This window comes from Mustela lutreola, chromosome 1, assembly GCF_030435805.1.
Source record: "Mustela lutreola isolate mMusLut2 chromosome 1, mMusLut2.pri, whole genome shotgun sequence".
Taxonomy (NCBI): Eukaryota; Metazoa; Chordata; class Mammalia; order Carnivora; family Mustelidae; genus Mustela; species Mustela lutreola.
In genome coordinates, this window is record NC_081290.1 from 118,962,564 (window position 1) to 118,984,528 (window position 21,965).

A 21,965-nucleotide genomic window follows, 5' to 3' on the forward strand; every position below is an offset into this window, starting at 1 on the left:
TTTTTAAAATGTTGGCCAACTCATCCCAATCAAAATTCCACCAGCACTTTTCAAAATGCTGGAACAAACAATCCTAAATTTGTAGGGAACTAGAGGAGACCTCGAATTGCTAAGGAAATGTTGAAAAAGAAAAGCAAAACTGAGGGCATCACGTTGCCTGATTTCAAGCTTTACTACAAAGCTGTGATCACCAAGACAGCATGGTACTGGCACAAAAACAGAGACATAGACCAGTGGAACAGAGTGCAGAGGCCAGATATGGACCCTCAACTCTATGGTCAAATAATCTTTGACAAAGCAGGAAAAAAATATACAGTGGAAAAAAGACAGTCTCTTCAAAAAATGGTGCTGGGAAAATTGGACAGCTATATGTAGAAGAATGAAACTCGACCATTCTCTTACACTGTACCCAAAGATAAACTCAAAATGGATAAAAGACCTCAACGTGAGGCAGGAATCTATCAGAATCCTAGAGGAGAACATAGGCAGTAACCTCTTTGACCTCGGCCTCAGCAACTTCTTTCAAGATATGTCTCCAGGGGCACCTGGGTGGCTCAGGGGGTTAAGCATCTGTCTTTGGCCTCCACTCTCTGCCTTCTTCTCTACCTACTTGTGATTGCTTGCTCTCTGTCAAATAAATAAATAAAATCTTTAAAAAATAGAAAAAAAAAAAAAAGACATGTCTCCAAAGGCAAAGGAAACAAGTGAAAATGAACTTTTGGGACTTCTTCAAGATCAAAAGCTTCTGAACAACAAAGAAAACAGTCAACAAAACAAAGAATCAACCCAACAAGTGTTGGAGAGAATGTAGAGAAAGGGGAACGCTCTTACACTGTTGGTGGGAATGCAAGATGATGCAGCCACTTTGGAAAACAGTGTGGAGATTCCTTAATAAATTAAAAACAGAGCTACCCTATGACCCTGCAGTTGCACTACTGGGTATTTACCCCAAAGATACAGATATAGTGAAAAGAAGGGCCATCTGTACCCCAATGTTCATAGCACAATGGCCACAATTGCCAAACTGTGGAAAGAGCCAAGATGCCCTTCAACAGACAAATGGGTAAATAAGATATGATCCATATATACAATGGAGTATTATGCCCCCATCAGAAAGGATGAATACCCAACTTTTGTATCAACATGGATGGGACTGGAAGAGATTATGTTGAGTGAAATAAGGCCAGCAGAGGGAGTCTATCATCATATGGTTTCACTTACTTGTGGAGCATGAGGAATAACACAGTGGACATTGGGACATGGAGAGGAGAAGTAAGTTGGGGGAAATTGGAGAGGGAGACAAAACATGAGAGACTGTGGATTCTGAGAAACAAACTAAGGGTTTGGGAGGGGAGAGGGTAGGGGTTGGGTGAGCCTGGTGGTGGGTATTAAGGAGGGCATGTATTGCATGGAGCACTGGGTGTGGTGCATAAACAGTGAATCTTGGAACACTGACAAAATAAAATTTAAAATCTTAAAATAAATAAATAAAATGTTGGCCAACTAATTAAGATTTTAACCATTCTGGCTGACTACCCATTTATGAATCCTTACTGACCACTTATGATTTCTCAGAGCACTTCAAAAGTTTCAGGAATGCCAAGCCAGCCAAAACACTGTGACATTAATACCATAGTCAGGGATAAATCTGGGGCTCAGATGTGCTCTTCTTGCCCAAATTTGTACTCTGAGAAAAGACTAAAGCTTTAAAATCTGCTTTACATGAATTCTTACCATGCCGGCTTGATGCAAGAACCACATGAGGTAGTCTTCCTGAATGTCCACAAGACTGGAAATCTCAGGAATGTAAAATGTATCATACTCCACATGCTTCACTTTGAGATTTACCTGATGAGGAATGAAATAAAGAAAATTAAAAACAAGACAAGTCAAAGAGGGCTTTCCATGGAAAACCTCAGTAGGACATTTGAGCCTACCATCTACTCAGCCCTCTCCCCACAGGCTCCTCTCTGTGCTCACCTTATATAACTTCTCTAGGAGCTTGAGAGCTGCTGTAATATAATTGTTAAACAGTACAGGAATTAAGAATGTCTTTCTTCCTCTCAGTAGATAAACGACTGCACCTTTATAGAGGTTTACCAGCTTCATGAAATATTTTGGGCATACCTGAGACCACCAGTTATCTTTAGAAAGAAAGAAAGAAAAGACATATTTCAGCATTATCCTTGATCGAGTGTTTATGTCTTCTGCCTACTAGCTAAAAACCGCTCCAGCTAAAAAATGAACATTAGTCTAAAATACGGTTTCCCAAAGCTGACTTTAAAAAGAATCCATTAAAGCATTTCTGGAGAGAGCAGGAGCTACAAAAGAATCCCTCGAGCTTTTTGTGTAATGCTTGATCTGATTTTTTTTCCCCCCTCCAAGACCCATTCAGAGAGCTAAGCTAGAAATTCAGTTCCAAAGGTCCATATGGACAAGATGCTGAGGCACCTGTTGTGGGCGGGAGCATTCACGTCTCCTCATTCTTGCTGCCCCCCTCACCTCTGCCTCCACCTACATGCTGTGCTGGGGATGCAAAGGACCACACGCCCCTGAACACAGGGCAATCACACCCTCCCTTCAAGGGGGATGTTAGTGGAAAACTACTATTTCTGTTTCTCCCCAAACCGTGCTTTCTCATAACCAGACAAGAAGGCTCAAGCATTGGTTTCCACATTGTCAGAAGTGAATTCAGCCATATTGAAATACTTAGCAGATGAAATGATAGGATGTCTGTTATTTTTAAAAAATATTTCAGCAAAAATATAAAGGTGGTGATAGGGGGAATACAGAAAACAGAAAGGGCAAAATACTAATAATCATGAATTTTTGTGTGAATGGTACCTGCAGTGGTTTCCATACACTTTGGGATATTCTTTTAAATTTAAATTACTTTAATTAGCAGTTAAAAACAAGCGTAAAACTGAACAACTCTGATCTCTCTGCATGGCCCTACCTAGAAAAAGTTAAAATTAAAAAAAAAAAAACCAAAAAAACAAAAACGAAAACCAAAACTTAAACATCAGGTAATGTTCCTTCGGAGATCGCCATCCTCTACCTCACGGTCTACTAGAATACCTGAAAAAATATGCCCCTCGGGGCTTCAATCTTAAAAAAGCAAAATGAAGGACTAACATATTCCTAGTGCTTTATTATTTCTGTTTTAAATCTTCTGCAAAGGTGGAAGCAATATGGAAAAGCCGGGATTCCATCCTCAGGAACACAGGTCTCTTTACTCATGGGGAGACACACTCAAGTAACATCCTAGTCCACATGGAACGCAGAAGTTACTGAGTTGCAATGAACACCTGAAAAAAATTTACCAGAAAAAATAAATAAATAAATAAAAGGGAAAAGCCAGGTGACAGACTTTCTGCACTTGATTAACAAAAACATCTCAGGCGCTACTCCCATGAGAGACACTCTCCAATTCACTGAGGAACGGAAGGTTCTTATCTCAGCAAAGTGTCCGTGGCCTGCAAAAATCAGTGTGGACTCAACTGTCCTAAAAAAGAAAAACAGAACAAACATTGGGTAAGTCTCCACTAGGTCATTTTCTTCCTCTCCTCTTTTGGAGACCTGTGCATCACACCAAACTGTTCATTTCACTCCCACCCCCTAAATTAGGTAAGGGAGAAAGTGCAACAGAGGGACAATAATTTTTGAGATGCTATTAACAACTAGCAAAGGTAGGAGGTGAAAAAAGTAGTTTAAAGTTGCATAATCTAACCTTGTGAATATTTAAAAATCAAGATTAGTCTGGCATGAATCATCTCAAATAACGTAAATAATGGTTCAATTTGCTCATCGTGCAAATATGGCCAGTTAGAGGACAAGCAGCAAAGAAAGGTAAGATCTGAATGGTAAGCATATTAAATGGCAACAAATAGATTCTCGCTCGGCTCTCAGTCCACTGAGAGCCAGTGGTCACACCAATAAAATAAAAAGTACAAAACCACTGGTATTGAGATTCACAAATTCACCTAATACTTTGCTGGGGTTTGTATCCAGCCGCAGAATGGCCATGGCCAGGGGAATGGTCAGCGTTATGTAATACTTGGAATCCTGGAGCAGGGGGAACTCCGGTAGTATTAAATAGATTCTCATGGCTTCAACATCTGGTGGTGAACTCGACAACTGAGGAATTAGGCAACTTTCAAAGCTGTTCAAGATCTGCATGAGAGAAAAGAATACTGAGAAATTCTAACGTGCCTGAGATTTAGTTACCTTACCTCTAAATCCATAAGGTATTCGATATCTCAACTCCCATTCACTCAGTATAAGCACCGGGGCACTCAAGAGATACATCAATGGAACAAAAAGCCAAAGATCCCCACCCCTGCAGACCTTACTCTGGGAGGGCATTTGCTTAGAAAGAGTTAAGCTAAGAAGAAAGCCAAAGGAAGGTCAAATTCCCATAGTGAATATTTTAGAGTTAAGATTTATAAAAGATTTTTGCCTTTTTATCTTACTCTTTGTTTCTCTTGAAAGTTGAATTACTACAAGATGGGATTGGGAGGGAGACAAACCATAAGAGACTCTTAATCTCACAAAACAAACTGAGGGTTGTCAGGGGAAGGCAGGTAGGGAGAGGGTGGTTGGGTTATGGACATTGGGGAGGGTATGTGCTACAGTGAGTGCTGTGAGATGTGTAAGCCTGATAATTCACAGACCTGTACCCCTGGAGCAAATATTACATTATATGTTAATAAAAATAATTTTAAAGAAGAAAGTTGAATCACTGCAATGCAAAAATGCATTTTTTTTAAAAATACACTCTGTAAATGTAAGGAACTTACCTGTTCTAGAATCATGGAGTGTTGAGAGCTCATTAATTTTTCAAATAACACTCTCGTTGAGTTCAGGTCAATCCCAGGGATTTTGGGACTTGTTTTAAAATGTTCATCAATTCTAAACAAAAATTTTAAAAGTGTGTAATAAAAGAAAACAAAGCAAACACTCTGATAGGAATTAGAAATGGGAAACAAAAGTCTGTCCCTACTGATTGGATTTAAAGTTTGCCTAGTGGACAAGTTGCATAAAAATACTACACTTCAGGGGCGCCTGGGTGGCTCAGTTGTTTAACATCTGCCTTCCGCTCAGGTCATGATCCCAGGTTCCTGGGATTGAGCCCCGCATCAGGCTCCCTGCTTGACAGGAGGCTTGCTTCTCCCTCTCCCACTCCCCCTGCTCCTGTTCCCTCTCTTGCTGTGTCTCTCTCTGTCAAATAACTAGATCTTTTTTTAAAAAAAAAGGCAAATAAAACTACATTTCAAGAAAGTCCCACAGAATCAAGCTCTGGAACCCCTTTGTCAAGATGATCTTAAAATTTTCAAGTTTTCTTTCTTTCCATTCAAAGTACAAGCAAGGATCATCATTTCCATTTGAGGCTATCTTGAAATTTATAAGCAGAGTGTTATTTCCCTGATTTACTCTTGAATTTTTGCCTTTTTCTGTAATTTTGGTACACTGACCTAGAGATAGATGCCGTATTGAGGGGCAAAACACACCCCCTGTGCAAACCGGCCCACTCATCAACAAATGGCAGGCAGAACAAACTTCCTCTAAAGCTTTTCTCAGTAATTTTTTTAAAAAAGCAGATCTACAACAAATACAAAGTTAGTGTCTCTCTGAGTTTACACAGGGGATACAATTACATACACCTAAGGACTAATTTCACCACTACTGTTTTTTTAACTTCCTAGCAACTAATCATTTTTTTCTAACCTTAAATAAAATCTTGGCCTTTTAGAGACTTTTAGAGAATATCTCTTAAATTCCTACTCTTGAGGGCACCTGGGTGGCTCAGTGGGTTAAGCGGCTGCTTTCGGCTCAGGTTATGATCCTGGCATCCCAGGATCGAGTCCCACATCAGGCTCCTTACTCAGCAGGGAGCCTGCTTCTCCCTCTGCCTCTGCCTGCCATTCTGTCTGCCTATGCTTGCTCTCTCTCCCTCTCTCTCTGATAAATAAATAAATAATTAAAAAAAAAAAAATTCCTACTCTTGAACATTACCACATCTATTAATTACAAAAGAACTCTGCATTTGCAAAAGAGGCTACTGTTTATGAGTAATGGACACATTCACACAGTTTTAACACCATCTGACAGCAATGCTGTAATTTATAAAAACATAAGTAGATTTTCTAACATTAAAAAAATCATAATTATATGTACTGAAGCTTAAATGGTCAAATAAAGAGATGCTTGGGCTTTGTTTGTTGGGTCTTTTGTTATTTTTACTCTAAAAATAAATCTACCCCAAACACAGAAATGAATTCTGGTGTCCTTTATGTAACCTTCCATATGCTTTGAGGTATTTTCTGCCATGCTGTTAAGAAAAGACAAAATATTTTATCTATTTTATCTAAATGTATTTATGCTTTGTAAAAATGGTCTTCACTTTAATTGGTTTCCTGTGAGGCATTCTGCATAAACTACATAAGCAGGACTCCTGAAATAGCACAGCTGTCAGTTAAAAAAAAAAAAAAGACTTTAGCCACATCTCTATGGAATTTATGAAACTAAAGATGAATAGCCTGACAAATCAGGCTAAGGGCCGTTCCAACCCTTCATAAAAACCTAATCTTCTAGAACAAGGTTTCTCTGCCTTGGTGCTATTGACTTTTGGGGCCAAATAATTCCTTGTTGGATGGATAGGATTGTGAGGTGCTTTGCAACACCCTTGGTTTTTACCCGCTGGATGCCAGCAGTATTACCCCCCACCATTGGAACAACCAAAAAATGTCACCAGACATTGCTAAATGTCCCCTCGGTTGAAAACCACAGTCCTAAAAGACCAACATCAGCACAATCCAGGATATTTTTCCTGGAGGAAAAGGCTAAATACTAAGTCTGAAATAAACTGGAAGAGCTCATTTCAGCCACCCTAATGATATAAGTACATGACCTGGCAATCTCTAGCTGACACTGAAGAGAGTTTCTGAATTGACCTCTGGCAACCCAAGTAGGGACATAAACTTTTGGTGGGGGATGGAGTGGGATTCACACACAGAACTGAATTCTAAATCTTCTTGGGATTTCATTCACCTGGTCACTGGCAAAAAAGGACTAGAGATGATCAGGACTTGGGATCACCAGAGTTCAAAGAGCTCTGCTGCATGAGGTTCCCAATGGGTATATTTGCAAAAGTGATAAGGCCAAGCAAGGAAATGCCATTTACTACTTGGAAATTCAGCCCAAATGGCACACCTTGGTGAACTAAGCTAGACCTAAGTCCAAGGAGCTCCTACAGCTTCCTTGGAACATCCCCCTTAGCTCGCTCTTTTTGAGAAGAGTAAAACCTTTGGGAAAGCAATCCAATGAAACAGATTACTTGAAGAATTAAGGATTTAAAAACAAATATGGTACACATGTTGGGGGTAACATTTTAGAATGCCCTAAGAAATCCTGCTGTTGATTACATCAACTCTCTCTGAGATAGTCTCGCTCTTTGCTAACCTTTGGCAACCAGGCATGAATCAGCATTGCCCTTCCTGACATCCTCTTGTTCATCATTATTAGGCATTCCAGTTTTTGCACAAATCATCAGCCTATCCACTGAATTAAGGCCAACCAGCATCAAAGAGAACAGAAGTCTTTGCATCACATGTGGGTATTTTTTTTAAGATTCTAAATCACTTACTTTTTTTCAAGAAAACTTCCATTCCAACAGGCTGCGGAAGATAAGATCTGAACAACACCACTGCTCAGAAAGAAAAAGGTGGGCAAGCCTTTAATAATCACAAAGAAATAGTTATTCAAGCCTCAACAACAGGTTAGTTATCTAGTCCAGGATTTCATTAACAGCAGCTTTCCTAGCCAGATGAATCCCTGGAAAATTTACTCTTGCTGTGGAGAAGCACTGTGTCTCAAAATGGACAAGTACTTAAATTTTCCATAAGTCATGTTAAAATCAAAAGTACCAAAGCAACTGAAAGAACGACTCTTGCACTGATTACCATCTTGAACAACCTTCCACCATCAACCATCTAAGATATTCCCCAGCTCATCTCCAAACATATAATCACAAAAGAAAAGCTCAGCTGTTATCTCCCAAACACAGAAATTGTCTTTGCAAAATAATAAATGAACAACCATTTCCTTCTATCGTGTTTCCTACCTGAGAAAGAAATTGAAAATAAGTGAAAATGAGTGTTTATCCCTATTACCTATATAACAGAGGTTCTGGGAAAACAGCTAGTTTCTGAGAGCCCAGAAAAAAGCTGTGTGTGAAGAGTCCTGGACCCTCTCAGTTAGTATATGGAAAAGGGAAGAAACACAACAAAAACGTGGTTAAGGAGGGGGTTGCGGTAATTGCTGGTAATGAGAGAATCTGGCTCAAGAAAGTTCTCTAGAGATCACTTCCTCCATCCCCTCATTTTATAAATAAGAAAACTTCGAATGAGTCAACTGTCAAGGTCCCAGCAAAGGGGAAGCCACCTGCCCCTACCTGGATGAGTCTTGTCCTCTTCCGTTACCCCTACATCCTCCCAGACTGAATTCCCTATCAGGGCCACTTAGGGTTAGAGAAACTCTGAGGACATGAGCTACTGGAGGTCATTCCCAAGGATCCCTTGGTACAGCCCAAAGTTTAGGGCCCTGGTCATTTGCCCTACTGTATTCTATGTCACAAAGCAAGATGTATTATACCCATTTCAGTGTATACCACTGAGTAGACAGAGTGTGATTCATTCACTTACTAGGTTCTGCAGAAAAATGAAAATGCTAAGGAAAGTCAATGAAAATGCATAAAAATGTGCAGGACAGAATTCTCCTTTAAAATAAACTTGATCAGGGGCACCTGGGTGGCTCAGTGGGTTAAAGCCTCTGCCTTTGGCTCAGGTCATGATCCCGGGGTCCTGGGATCAAGCCCCACATCGGGCTCTCTGCTCAATAGGGAGCCTGCTTCCCCCTCTCTCTCCACCTGCTTCTCTGCCTACTTGTGATCTCTCTTTCTGTCAAATAAATAAATAAATAAAAATCTTTTTAAAAAAGTAATAAAACAAAATAAACTTGGTCAAAGGCTTCAATCCTTTTCACTTGATTTTCTCAACCTGACATTAAAGTGCCATCTCAGCTAATCAATTTTCAATGTAAAAATGCTACATATTATTCAAGATTAGGTAAGATAACAGCTGTCTTACTTTTGGGATACTTCGGGTTATGCAGATGGAGAAAATCTTGGGGACAAACAACCATAACCCTGAGCTTTTTTTTTTTTTTAGCAGAAAGGCCAACTCACCTTCATCAGTCAGGATTTTTAAGATATGAACAAGGTAAGTTTAAGGGACACACTCTGAGAGAATGGGGGAACAATCTATTATGTTTTCTGGGCCTAAGGACACTAAATCCTCAAGAAATATGTGGCCAAAAAAAAAAAAAAGGATTCCCTAAAATAAAAAATTCCATGTATATTTACAACCTGAATATGGAAGTAAGGGAAATTACTAAGCTAGAACATTCCAATATACCCTGTAAAAAATAAAATGAAAACAAGCAGCCACATACTTGATTGTATTTGCATTATTGTGTTCTGAGAGTTTTTGTCTCCAAACTGCTATGGTTTCATCATTTATTAAACTGGTGTAATGTGCTTGGTTCATCGTCCTGAAGTCAACGGCAGGGGAAGAATTCTAGAGGATTAAATAAAACAGTAAAAAAGAGAAATTATGTAGGATGGATCTTTTCTCTTTCTGCTGACATATTCTCCATTTTGGGTTTCATAGAGTGCGGGTGCACTGCCCACATACCCCTCTTCACTCCCTCACCACTGCAGGTGTCAGCTCCAGACAGGTACTGGCTGGGCTGCTCTCCGCATTTCGAATTTCTGAATGCATTTCGAATTTCTTAAGTTCTGGGGCTAATGGTTCACCCCTTCAACATCTGGTGGCAGGAAGAGGTGGAGTACAAAGGCCTAGGCCCCTCTCATCTACTCAGGACTGGGGAAAAGCCAACCTGACCTCAGAACTCCCAAGGAGACTGGCTGAGGCCTCTGTTACACTGACCTGCAGTCTCTCCCTCTACCCAACCCCACCTCCTTCATCCCCAAATAGATGCCCTTCTACCCCCCCACCCCGAAAAACTTTCTCAACATAAATCTCAGTCTCAGAGACTATTCACCAGAGAAACAAGCCCAATATGGCTTTTCCACACTTCTTTCCCCTCTGCTTTGAATCACTATAACCTCAAGGTTTTTAAGGTAGTAATCATTTGCCATAACTATTCAACTAACTCCGACAAAATATATCATTAAAAAGTTCAGTTATAATGTACAGTATAATCTATGAAAGCTTAATGCCTTTTAATTTCTTGTTCCAGGTATACAGTTATACATTTATAAGAAAGCTAGCAGAAAGGACATGTCAATAATAACCTTAAAAATTCCCAGTGCTACTGGGTATTTACCCCAAAGATATAGATGTAGTGAAAAGAAGGGCCATCTGTACCCCAATGGCCACGGTCATCAAACTGTGGAAAGAACCAAGATGCCCTTCAACGGACGAATGGATAAGGAAGATATGGTCCATATATACTATGGAGTATTATGCCTCCATCAGAAAGGACGAATACCCAACTTTTGTAGCAACATGGACGGGACTGGAGGAGATTATGCTGAGTGAAATAAGTCAAGCAGAGAGAGTCAATTATCATATGTTTCACTTATTTGTGGGGCATAACAAATAGCATGGAGGACATGGGGAGTTAGAGCGGAGAAGGGAGTGGGGGAAATTGGAAGGGGAGGTGAACCATGAGAGACTATGGACTCTGAAAAACAATCTGAGCGTTTTGAAGGGGCGGGGGGTGGGAGGTCAGAGTACCAGGTGGTGGGTATTATAGAGGGTATGGATTGCATGGAGCACTGGGTGTGATGCAAAAATAATGAATACTCTTATGCTGAAAATAAATAAAAAATAAATTAAAAAATAAACTCATTCTCACTGCAAATAAATAAATAAATAATAAAAAATTCCCAGTGCTGCACAGCATTCTATATCCTTTATTCAGAAAGATCTAAAAAATAAAATAAAATAAAATAAAAAATAAGCACTTTTATTTTGTAAAATGTATCTTATTCAACTGATATTTCCCAAATCCTGTTCCTGATATAGAACTAAGAAAAAGTTGAAAGTGCTTTATACCCCCATTACTGTCACTAGAAAAATGAGAAACAATTATATTAAACCATTCATCCATCAATTCATAAGATGATTGTTTTTTTTCTTCTTTGTACCGACACATAAAAAGACAACTTCCATGTTTGGGTTATGGACATTGGGGGGGTATGTGCTATGGTGTGAAGTGTGTAAACTGACGATGCACAGACCTGTATCCCTGGGGCTAATAATACCTTATATCTTAATAAAAAATTTTAAAAAATTTTTTAAAAAGACAACTTCCAAAGTAAATTTTCTTGGTTACGTCCCCTAGTTTTGAGTTAAGATATCATAATAAGGGGAAAGAAAGAGCACATGTAACAAGTAACAAATTGGAAACATTTGCCGAAATTTCTGATCATCTGGGTCTTGATCATACTTTACTAAAATGGCCACAGACAGTTATAAGAGAACAAAAGTGGAAAATCACAAGATAAAGCGGACACTTGGAAAAAGACAAGCAAGACTGCCCCTTCACCCTGGTCTTAAAACTACTGTTGCCTACTTTTTAATGACTCTCCCCATTCACAGGGAAGCTGAACAGACTCTGACACATACTTACTTTAAAATAAATATGGAACTATTTTCTTATTCTTCATCATACGTCCAATAAACTACAGGTGACTTGATGAAGTATACTCTCAGAATCACTTAAAGACCCAAGAAAAGGTTATCAATTTTCTGTGTCTTCTAATTATATACAGGCCAAAAAAAAATTTGATCTAGGGTGTTCCCAACTTTGGATCACCAGAGCTTTCAAAATCTTGACGGCTAAGTCACACTCTAGACAACTAAATCAGAGTCTTGAGAGACATCAGTGTTTTTTTAAAATCCCCTAGGTGATTTCTGTGGGCAACCGAGGTTGAGAATAACCGTTGGGAAAAGAAAATTACGTCACCTAGGCTGGTTTGCAGGCATATGAGCTTAAACACGCACACACAAGCACACCTAACATCCTAAGCACATTCCCTCTTCAAGCCTATGCAGCAAACAACATAAAAGGAAAAGGAGGGACTATGCCCTGCACTCCCTAAATTGCCAAGACGTGGAATCCAATGTAGGAAAGCAGTATCCGTACGCAACTCCCCCCTTCCCCTCTTCTATCTGAGACCTGGCGTTAGCGGAAGGAGTTGCATTTATAAAAATGGAGCCTATCATAATACAGACGCTTTCTCTTAGGTTAAGTGATTCTTCAGGTGTTATGGTAACGCAGTAAACACGTGATTTTCTCAGTCTAAACTGTGTCTAAACTGTCTGTTTCACAGTGTCTAAGTAAATATGTACAGCCTCCACTTCTAAAGAGTGAGTAACACCTTCCTAAGGGATAGTCAACTTTTAGTTTCTTTTTTGTTATCTTACATTTTTAATGCAGACCACTCTTATTAGTTGTTTAACTTTTCACTGTCCTATTTCTCTAATATGACATTATTTTATATCCTTTTCATCAATGTTTTGTTTTCTAGTCCCAATGGTGCTAACTGCAATACATTTTAAAAACAACCCCTTAGATCAGATCTCATATTTATAAAAGTATAAAACTGACTTTTATACTGGCTTTCATAGGCAAATTAAAATTGGATAATATTATTCAACTCAATTTCTTAGGGAAATGAATGCTTCAAACTCTACTTGTCGACAAAAGTTACTATCCTACAGAGATTCAGTGCTTTTCGTATTTCATTTCACTGGCATTTTGAAGAAATGCAAAATAATCTCTGTTTTCCTCAAGATTTCTCTGTGAAGCACTGAAGCTGGGCCCAAAATAGGTCTAAAGCAGCAGTTCCAAATCACCCCAGATGGCAGCACTAAACAGAACCTTCTCCAGGCTCCTGACCTGGAAAATATCTAGTTGTCAGTTTCCACTGTCCAACCTGCAGCCTCAGGCTCCAGCATAACCTCTTCTACCAAATCACAGACTTTCACTGACTAGAAAGCAAGAACATTGTGTATTTAAAGATGGCAAAGTATCAGATGAATGGGGAGAAATTTCCAGGACTCAAAGGGGCCGCCGGTCTCCACAGTTCCTATTTTCTTCCCAACCAACTCTGACTCCTCTATCATCACAAACAGCTCTTCCCTGCTGTTCCATGAGAGGGTAAGGATCCATGCACGATATATAGTAGGTCCTCCCTACAAGCTGGTTGAATAAAATTGGGTGGGGGAGGGGAGGGGAGGGGAGGGTGCCCAAAAGCAAGGAAGGGAGTGGAGGGCTGAAAACAGAACTGTGTCCCAGGTTTCAGAATGACTTCCCTTGTCCAGGAGGAGGGGAGGGATTACTGCTCTGTCACAGATTATTATCTGGACCATATTCTCCTCTACCTGCAATGCTGAAAGATACTGGAACATCATTCTTCCTGACTTACCCACTAGAGTGACGCAGGACACAATGTGAAATTTTAGTGTGGTGTTATGAGCAGATGATAAATAATAAAGGATATCTGAATATTGCATCATCTCTTTTATATTTAGCATATACTCAATCACATCAAACAAACCCACTAAGTTCTCAAGTACCCATCATTTGTTGCTACCTAATAGGGAAGAAAGGGAAAGTCAAATAATGCCAAAGTATGAATTCTCTAGGCCTCCTTAAATATCTTTTGGAACAAATGTAGACATAAACAAATGATTTTAAATTATAAATTAGAACTCTATGATTAAAATACCAGGAAAATTACTGGCACTTCAAGGAAGCAAAATGGAGAGAACATCTTCAAGATCAGTTGGCTTACCTTAATAAGATAAAATTGGTAGAAACAAAGAGTAATATTGCTCTCATGTAATTATTTATTAAAATAAATACTGGTTCACCATTACTCCACCCCCAAAATAATAGTTGAAAGAATTTTTTACCTCATATTTGGAGCAAAGTACAAAAGTTTGGTCTCCTCCAGAGAAGATTTGTTTAACAATATGGTATTTAAAGCGATCTGTCAAAAAAATTTTTTCAAGAGCATATTTTTCAGTAATTAAGCTTTTTCCTTGATCCCCTTTCCTAATACTCCAAAATATGCTTCAGACTGCTTTCCTATCCATTTTATTTATGTCAAGGAAGAAACCTCTCCTGGCTCTGTGCCCAAAACTGTTTCTACTTCAATTAAAAATAAATGTACAAAATGGTATTCTCCCCTCCAACTCTCCCCCTAGCCCCTCCCCAACAGCAAGCTAGGATGTTGTTTCCATTTTTCATTCTAATCTTTCCAGCCACTGATGTGCAGTTTAAAACGGTCACTAGAGGAGCCTGGGTGGCTCAGTCGTTAAGCTTCTGCCTTCAGCTCAGGTCATGATCCCAGGATCCTGGGATCCAGCTCTGCATAGGGCTCCCTCTCGGCCAGAAGCGTGCTTCTCCCTCTCCCACTCTCCCTGCTTGTGTTTCCTCTCTCGCTGTCTCTCTCTGTCAAATGAATAAATAAAATCTTTAAAAATGAATAAATAAAAGTCACTGATATCAACAGTAACACTGTCTGAGTGTGCTGTTCTCCAGCCCCTCCAGGATGACGCTTGTCCTCCAAGGACCTCCGTTTCCTACTCTCTGCTTTATCTCCCATCCACGGTGACCCTCCAACACCGCCAACATTGCTTTCATTCCCAATATACCGCACTATCCCCTGTCTCTACATCTTTTCCTTCCACCACTCTCAATGCAAACTGTACTTTCTACCATGGTGCCTCCTACAGCGCGGCGGCCATGGTGCTTCTGTGCTACTCACTACTGCTCGCTCTCTCACAGTCCTCTACCTGGCTAACTCCAAATCAGGCTTTAAGACACAGCTCAAACTTCCTCTAACCGGAATACTCCTAGATGCCCTCCTCTGTGCTCCCACACTCCCATGAAGGGTCCTAAAACCACAGCCTTTACATGATGAATTGAAATTTATCTACTTACGTTATAAAATCATTTTGGCAGGCATCCAAACACAAATTTATGATCACACAAGTTAGGTTCTAATCAAACTTCAAAAAGTTGTGATTTCAAATTAACCTATACAACAGCTAAGTTTATGAAATTGCTTTTTTTTTCTTAAATACATGCATTCCCAGCATGTCTACAACGCCTTGGTGTAAAAGAAATTCTCAAACGGCAGAGGACACCTAGCCATTCTTTCACTTTGGGGAACATCATCAAAACCAAATCTTATTTATTTTGTATTTTGAGTTCCACTGCATTTTTATATGCTCATATATTCATTCCATAAATCTTTCTTGACTGAGAAGTCTGTGCCAGGCCTTGTGCTGTACCCAGGTTTTACAAAGAAGACTCAGTCCCCTGCACATAAGTTTCTTATAATCTAGTAGGAAACTTATGGTAGTTATTGTTTAAAAAAAATCCTAATCAAGGCATAAGTCACTTTATAGTCTTCAAAATCAAGTTATTATTAAATCACACTTCTTTTTAATGACTCTCCAGCTTCTTGTCAGCTGCTGGATTCATTATTTCAAGTCATTCATACTGAGTGACTGACTTACTTTGATTTCCAATGAAATGAACGCTGTGTTATTTAACTATTTTTTTTTAAGAGAAGAAAACAATGGCATAAAAAGAAATCATGTCATATTATGATCAGAATAGCAAAAGCAAAAGGAAACTAACAGCATAAGCATTGAGGACAGGCTCTAGAGTGAGGCAGACCTAGTTTTAATTCCTGCCCCCAAAATCTCTGTGATGTTGACAAGTTACTTAACCTCCTTAAGACTCAATTTCCCCATCTACAACATGAAATAATAACCACGAATTCTTAAGGTTGTTTTCAGTGCTTAGCATAAGTAAGTAATAGAGCTTGGTTACATAAACATTAACTTTTATTAACAGCAATAATAACAAATAAAATTTATACACCACTACCAAGGTCCCTAGGGCCAAAATAACGTGATTTTTTTTTTTTGCTTACTCTCAACTGAGATCTCTAGTATCTCAATTATAGACCCTCATGCATAGTAACTACTCAAATAACTGTTGATTAATGTTAAAAAAAAAAAAAAAAAAAAAAGCTCTCATACTCATTTCCTCCAAAAGACTCCAAGGTCATATATAGATATGTGCTCTATAAACAATATTTTGTTATAATTTAAAATAACATTACATTCCAATGAAAATCGCTCTTACCGGCTCTGGCTGAAAGCTGGCCACTATGAGCGGCCCAGTACCCTTTCACAGGGGATGGGCACTTAACGTTACAAGTGTGCCCTGTTCCTAATTGACCTCTTGCTCCACAACCAAATGCATAGATGAGTCCAGAAGAAGGCACGAAGGCTAGGGTGTGTTGTCTGGGGAAAAATAAATTCATATATCAGCATAGTTTCTACTGCTAGTGATATACACTGAGACTGACTTTCAGCACCCCCACACGAGCACAGCACTGTCTCTGGGTACCCCCTAGAAATGCCCCACACTGACTTCTGACTGTTATTGCAGTGGCTGGCTCTCCATTATCTCTGAGACTCTAAGCAATGAGGAAGATGGCAGCACTTGGAAAAGGCTGAATGACCAGCTGCATCAGGCCTTCGAGATGACAGGGAAGAAGCAGGGTACACCAGGCAAAATTTCCAAGAAGTTCTTTGCGGCTCTCTCACTTTCCTTTCTTCATGTCTTCTTCCCTGCTAGTCTTTATCCCAAAATAAGTCTCATGTCCCCATCCTGCTCCCCTCATCTAAAACCTGTCTTTGCCATACTCTACTCGGATAGGACTTTCTCCAAATTTCACTGTAGCTGTGTACGCAGCCAAGATCTCTTAAAATGCTGGTAGTCAGAGGGGTGCCTGGGAGGCTTGGTCAGTTAAGCCTTGGCCTTCAGCTTAGGTCATGATACCAGCGGTCCTGGCATTGAGCCCTATATCCTGGCTCCAGGCTTCAGGCTCAGCAGAGAGTCTGCTTCTCCTTCTGCCCCTCCCCCTGCTCTCTCTCTTTCTCTTAGATAAATAAAATCTTAAAAAAAAAATGTTAATGATTAAGTCTAACCACATGCTCTGTCATTACAAAGACAAGATTCATTTCAAGGTCTTAACAGACACTAGGAAACTCTTCAGGGCACTCACCTGCCACAAGCAATCTGTGTTACTTCACTGCCCATCAGCTCCAGAACTCTTCTTGGATTAACCTCATCATTCATGGAATCATGTCCAAGTTGTCCACAGGAACCCGCACCAAAGGTAAATACACCTCCACTCTAACAAGGGAAAAACATGACATGACTACATTGTATCTGAGTTTTGAGTACACCCCTTGAAAAGCCTCTGTACACAAGATTCATATCACAACAGTGTGTACAAGAACACAACACTCACTTGATCATTCACCAAAATGCCTTCTTTGCAATGTTCATTAAGTAGAAAAGTAATTAAAAAAAAAAAGATATTAAGAACTATATCTTTATGGACCAAAGACAGCACTGCTCAAGGGACCATGTGCCATCTGCAAATTTCCAAAGCACAATGATGTGCTAGGAAGCAAAACAAAATGAGGGGAAACAGAGATAGGTGAAATGAGATGACTTTGCACAATCACTCATATATAAGAAATTAAATGCTCCACAACCCATTGGTAAGTTAGCTACTTTTTTTTTTCCTTTACAAATGAATTTATTCTAAAATTTTTTTCAATGATCACTGTTTAAGATATCATTTACCTTTTTTTAAAATAATTTTTATTTTTTATAAACATATAATATATTTTTATCCCCTGCGGTACAGGTATGTGAATCACCAGGTTTACACACTTCACAGCACTCACCATAGCACATACCCTCCCCCAATGTCCATAACCCCACCCCCCTTCTACTCTCAATAGGTAGCTACTTTTTAAAAATTTTTTTTATTTTTTTATAAACATATAATGTATTTTTAGCCCCAGGGGTACAGGTCTGTGAATCGCCAGGTTTACACACTTCACAGCACTCACCACAGTTAGCTACTCTTTAACAGCTGTGCTTGAAGAAATGTTAAGACATTTTACTAAAGTGAATCTTTAACAGTATTTGTTCAACATAAAAATACATTTTCGTTCTCTCTGCATGTGATAGTTTTAGAAAAAAGAGGTTGATAATTTTAAGACATGAAGTACATTGCTCTGTATTTTTCACATATTTATTTATTTATTTATTTATTTATTTTTAAAGATTTTATTTATTTATTTGACAGAGAGAAATCACAAGTAGGCAGAGAGGCAGGCAGAGAGAGAGAGGAGGAAGCAGGCTCCCTGCTGAGCAGAGAGCCCGATGCGGGACTCGATCCCAGGACCCTGAGATCATGACCTGAGCCGAAGGCAGCGGCTTAACCCACTGAGCCACCCAGGCGCCCCTATTTTTCACATATTTAAATGGTTTTAGAGGAACACAGAATGTTGCCATATACTATACTTCAAGGTTATTTATACTGAACTGTTTTTAAACACCATCACTACTCTAAAAGATACTATCAAAACTAATCGAGTAACAATCCTCATCTCTGCCATACCCAACACCAAACCATCACAGAACAAACCCAAACACTCTGAGTCCCTTACCTTTGTAAGGACTGCTGTGTGTTCTTCTCCACAACTAATATAGACGACTTTCTGCGTTCGTAAGAGTTTCACATGGCAAGGAGACTCTCGATCTACAATAAGAGAAAAATCAGAACGTCACTCCCATTAGTTTTGAGATGAAACGTACACAACTATCTTAGCGTGACTTTTGAGTCCTCCTGGATCCCTGACACATACGCAGCTTCCTGCCTGCACATCCACTGGAGTATCTAATGTACACCTCATTCTGAACACATCTAAAACCTAATGCATGGTATCCCCACACCACCCAACGCTGTCCACTCGCCAGCCCCCAACACACACACACACACAGAGTTTCCCTCATTCCATAAATGGCAACTTCATCCTCCCACTTTTCCTCTCTTCCCTTCAACCACATACCCAACGATGAGCAAAACCAACTGACCACCCCCTTCACAGTATATTCATAACCAACTTCATTCCCACTGCCTCCGAACTGGTCTTCCAGCTTCCCTGGGGCCTGCGCTCGCCAAAGTTAAACTGGATCCGTCTTCTCCTCAAAATATTGACTGTCTTCCCCTTTCACTGACGGAAGCCAAACTTCTTCCTTTGCCTTCCATGGCCCCACATCATCGTGCCTATACTACCTCTCTGAGCAGCTCTGCTGTTCTTCCCCTCACTCATTCCCCTCTTGAACACGCCACCTATCTTCCCACAGTACAGACTCCACACACCCCACTCCCTGTGACTGAAACGTTCTTTGCCCAGATAGCTACATGTCCCCTTTCTCCCTCCTGACCTCCTTTGGGCTCTGCTCAAACATCGTATCAAAAAGGCCTTCTCTGAAAACCTTATATAAAACAGGACACCATCCTCTCAAACACATCTGACGTACTATACTTCCACCCACCAGCGTGCAGTCTCCACAAAGTCAAGCGTATCATCTGTTCTGTTCACTCCTGCACCCTTAGAACCTAACATGGGGCCAGCGCACAGAAGATTCTCAAGAAGAATGTGTTAAACAGATTAAAGTGTTTTTGAACTAAAGAGATACATACAAAGACTTTACTTACCTTCTTCATCACTGAGCCCTAGCTGCCCTGCATTGTTCATCCCCCAGCCAAAAACTGCTCCTGAGAGAGACAGGGCAAAGCTGTGAGCTCCTCCTGCAGCCACCTGAGCCAGGGGTATGCCCTCCAGGGACCTCACCCTCTGTGGGCTGGCTTGGGAGGGGAACTCCTTTCCCAGGCCCAGCTGCCCGTGGCTGTTCTTTCCCCATGTGAAGAACTGACCATCTGAAATAAAGACAGGGTGACTGGTGTTACCAGACAGGATACAAGTTCCTTTCACAAAAATAACCTCGTAAGAACAACTTAGTGGCCCAGGAGAATCATTTGTTAGTTGCTCCCCTTCAACCTACCAAACCCTCCTGAGAGCAAGGGACAGAGACACTTCAAGCTATGAAGACTGCCAAAACCTGGGGCACCTGGGTGGCTCAGAGGGTTAAGCCTCTACCTTCAACTCAGGTCATGATCTTGGGGTTCTGGGATGGAGCCCCTCGTCAGGCTTTCTGCTCAGCAGGGAGCCTGCTTCCTCCTCTCTCTCTGCCTACCTCTCTGCCTACTTGTGATCTCTCTCTCTGTCAAATAAATAAATAAAATCTTAAAAAAAAAAAAAAAAAGACTGCCAAACCCAAACTCCCATTTGTCATTACAACAGAGAGATAAATTGAATCTTACTGCCCTTCAAAGGCTATTAACATTTATATAAAGAAAAGAAAAAATTAAATGTGTAAGCCAATTTAGTTATGACTAGGCCAGTTACCGGGCTTAGATCCACTAAGGGCACTGAACTAATTCTAACCACACCAAGATCATGAACCCCAGGACTAGGAGGTCCAGGCTTCGAGCTGGACTCTCTCACAGAGCATCAAGCATGGCATGTTGGTACAGAGTTCCCATCAAATTTATTCTAACATGGAATACAGTATTATTTGTGAACTTAGATTTCCCTAACTCCCTCCCTCCTTTTCACTTATTTGGGAGCTTGAGAGTGACTAAAGCTAAGAAAAACCAATCTTCCATATGTTCAAGAACACTGAGGTTCAGTCCTGCCTCCTTCTCATCCTTCCCTGAGAGAGCAATGATGAACACCTCCTTCACTGTCCACACCCCAAAAAAGGTATGAGCTGCACAAAGGCTGTCTGAGAAACACCACTGTCCAACAGGACCAGTGTGTTAAAGGGGTCCAGTTAGATAACATCACACACAAATGCAAAGAGAAATGGTTCCCAAATTAACATAACATTAGCATGTATTTCAATGTTATATTACCAGCTGCAAGAGCCAAGCAATGCCAGTTGCCACAGGAAACTTGTAATATCGTCTGCTGGTTCAGCTTCTGTATTAACCTAAAACAGAAAAGGCTTTCTTCTTAAGAAGGCATTCACAAACAGTGACGAGAAATATTCCCAACAGTGGTAATAAATAACACCCTTCCTAAAAGACTTTTTAAAATTAAATGCATAATCTTACATGAAATAATTCTATTAGATCTTTCACTAACTTCCTACCTCCTAGGCAGTTACAAACAAACAAAACAAACAAAAAACAAGACAAAAAAACACATCTGCACTTAATCCCATTACCACACTCTTGTTAATTCCAACCTTGTCCTCTCCAGTCGAGGGAAATGTGGAATAAGCTATAAAAGAGAGATCCCTAGGAATGTGGCTGCTGTCTATGTGGTTTTCAAAATGAGGGCAATGCAATGATCCAGCAATCCCACTTCCATGAATACATCTAAAAGAACTGAAAGCAGGGTCCCAAAAAGATATCTGTACACCCATGTTCAGAATAGCATTATTCACAGTGCCCAAAAGGTAGAAGCAACTAAAGTGTCCATTAACAGATGAATGGAAAAACAAAATGTGCTGTATTCATACAAGGGAATGTTAAATCAACCCTCAAAAGAACGGAAATTCTGCATATGCTGCAATATGGGTGAAACTCAAGAACATTATGCTAGGTGATATAACCCAGTAACAAAAAGGCAAATACTGGGTGCCTGGGTGGCTCAGTGAGTTAAAGCCTCTGCCTTCAGCTCAGGTCATGATCTCCCAGTCCTGGTCCTGGGATGGAGCCAGCATCAGGCTCTGCTCAGCAGGGAGCCTGCTTCCCTTCCTCTCTCTCTGCCTATCTCTCTGCCCACTTGTGATCTCTGTCTGTCAAATAAATAAATAAAATCTTAAAAAAAAAAAAGGGCAAATACTTTATGAGTGCACTTATGAAAGATACCCAGAATAGTCAGATTCATACAAATCAAGTTTGA

The 21,965-nt window shown here is 40.1% G+C and overlaps 1 protein-coding gene across 1 annotated transcript in view; it reads right to left on the reverse strand.

The window, feature by feature from the left end:
* Window positions 1-21,965, reverse strand: part of HERC3 (HECT and RLD domain containing E3 ubiquitin protein ligase 3) — a 124,383-nt gene that overhangs the window by 43,913 nt on the left and 58,505 nt on the right. Inside the window, exons 5-16 of the mRNA XM_059173049.1 lie at window positions 20,969-21,045; window positions 19,709-19,930; window positions 18,654-18,745; window positions 17,189-17,319; window positions 16,261-16,421; window positions 14,010-14,086; window positions 9,511-9,635; window positions 7,646-7,705; window positions 4,800-4,911; window positions 3,984-4,173; window positions 1,981-2,144; window positions 1,735-1,848 (exon numbers count right to left, since the gene is read on the reverse strand). Of these exons, the coding sequence (XP_059029032.1) occupies window positions 1,735-1,848; window positions 1,981-2,144; window positions 3,984-4,173; window positions 4,800-4,911; window positions 7,646-7,705; window positions 9,511-9,635; window positions 14,010-14,086; window positions 16,261-16,421; window positions 17,189-17,319; window positions 18,654-18,745; window positions 19,709-19,930; window positions 20,969-21,045 (1,525 nt within the window). The remainder of the gene's footprint in view (window positions 1-1,734; window positions 1,849-1,980; window positions 2,145-3,983; window positions 4,174-4,799; window positions 4,912-7,645; window positions 7,706-9,510; window positions 9,636-14,009; window positions 14,087-16,260; window positions 16,422-17,188; window positions 17,320-18,653; window positions 18,746-19,708; window positions 19,931-20,968; window positions 21,046-21,965) is intronic.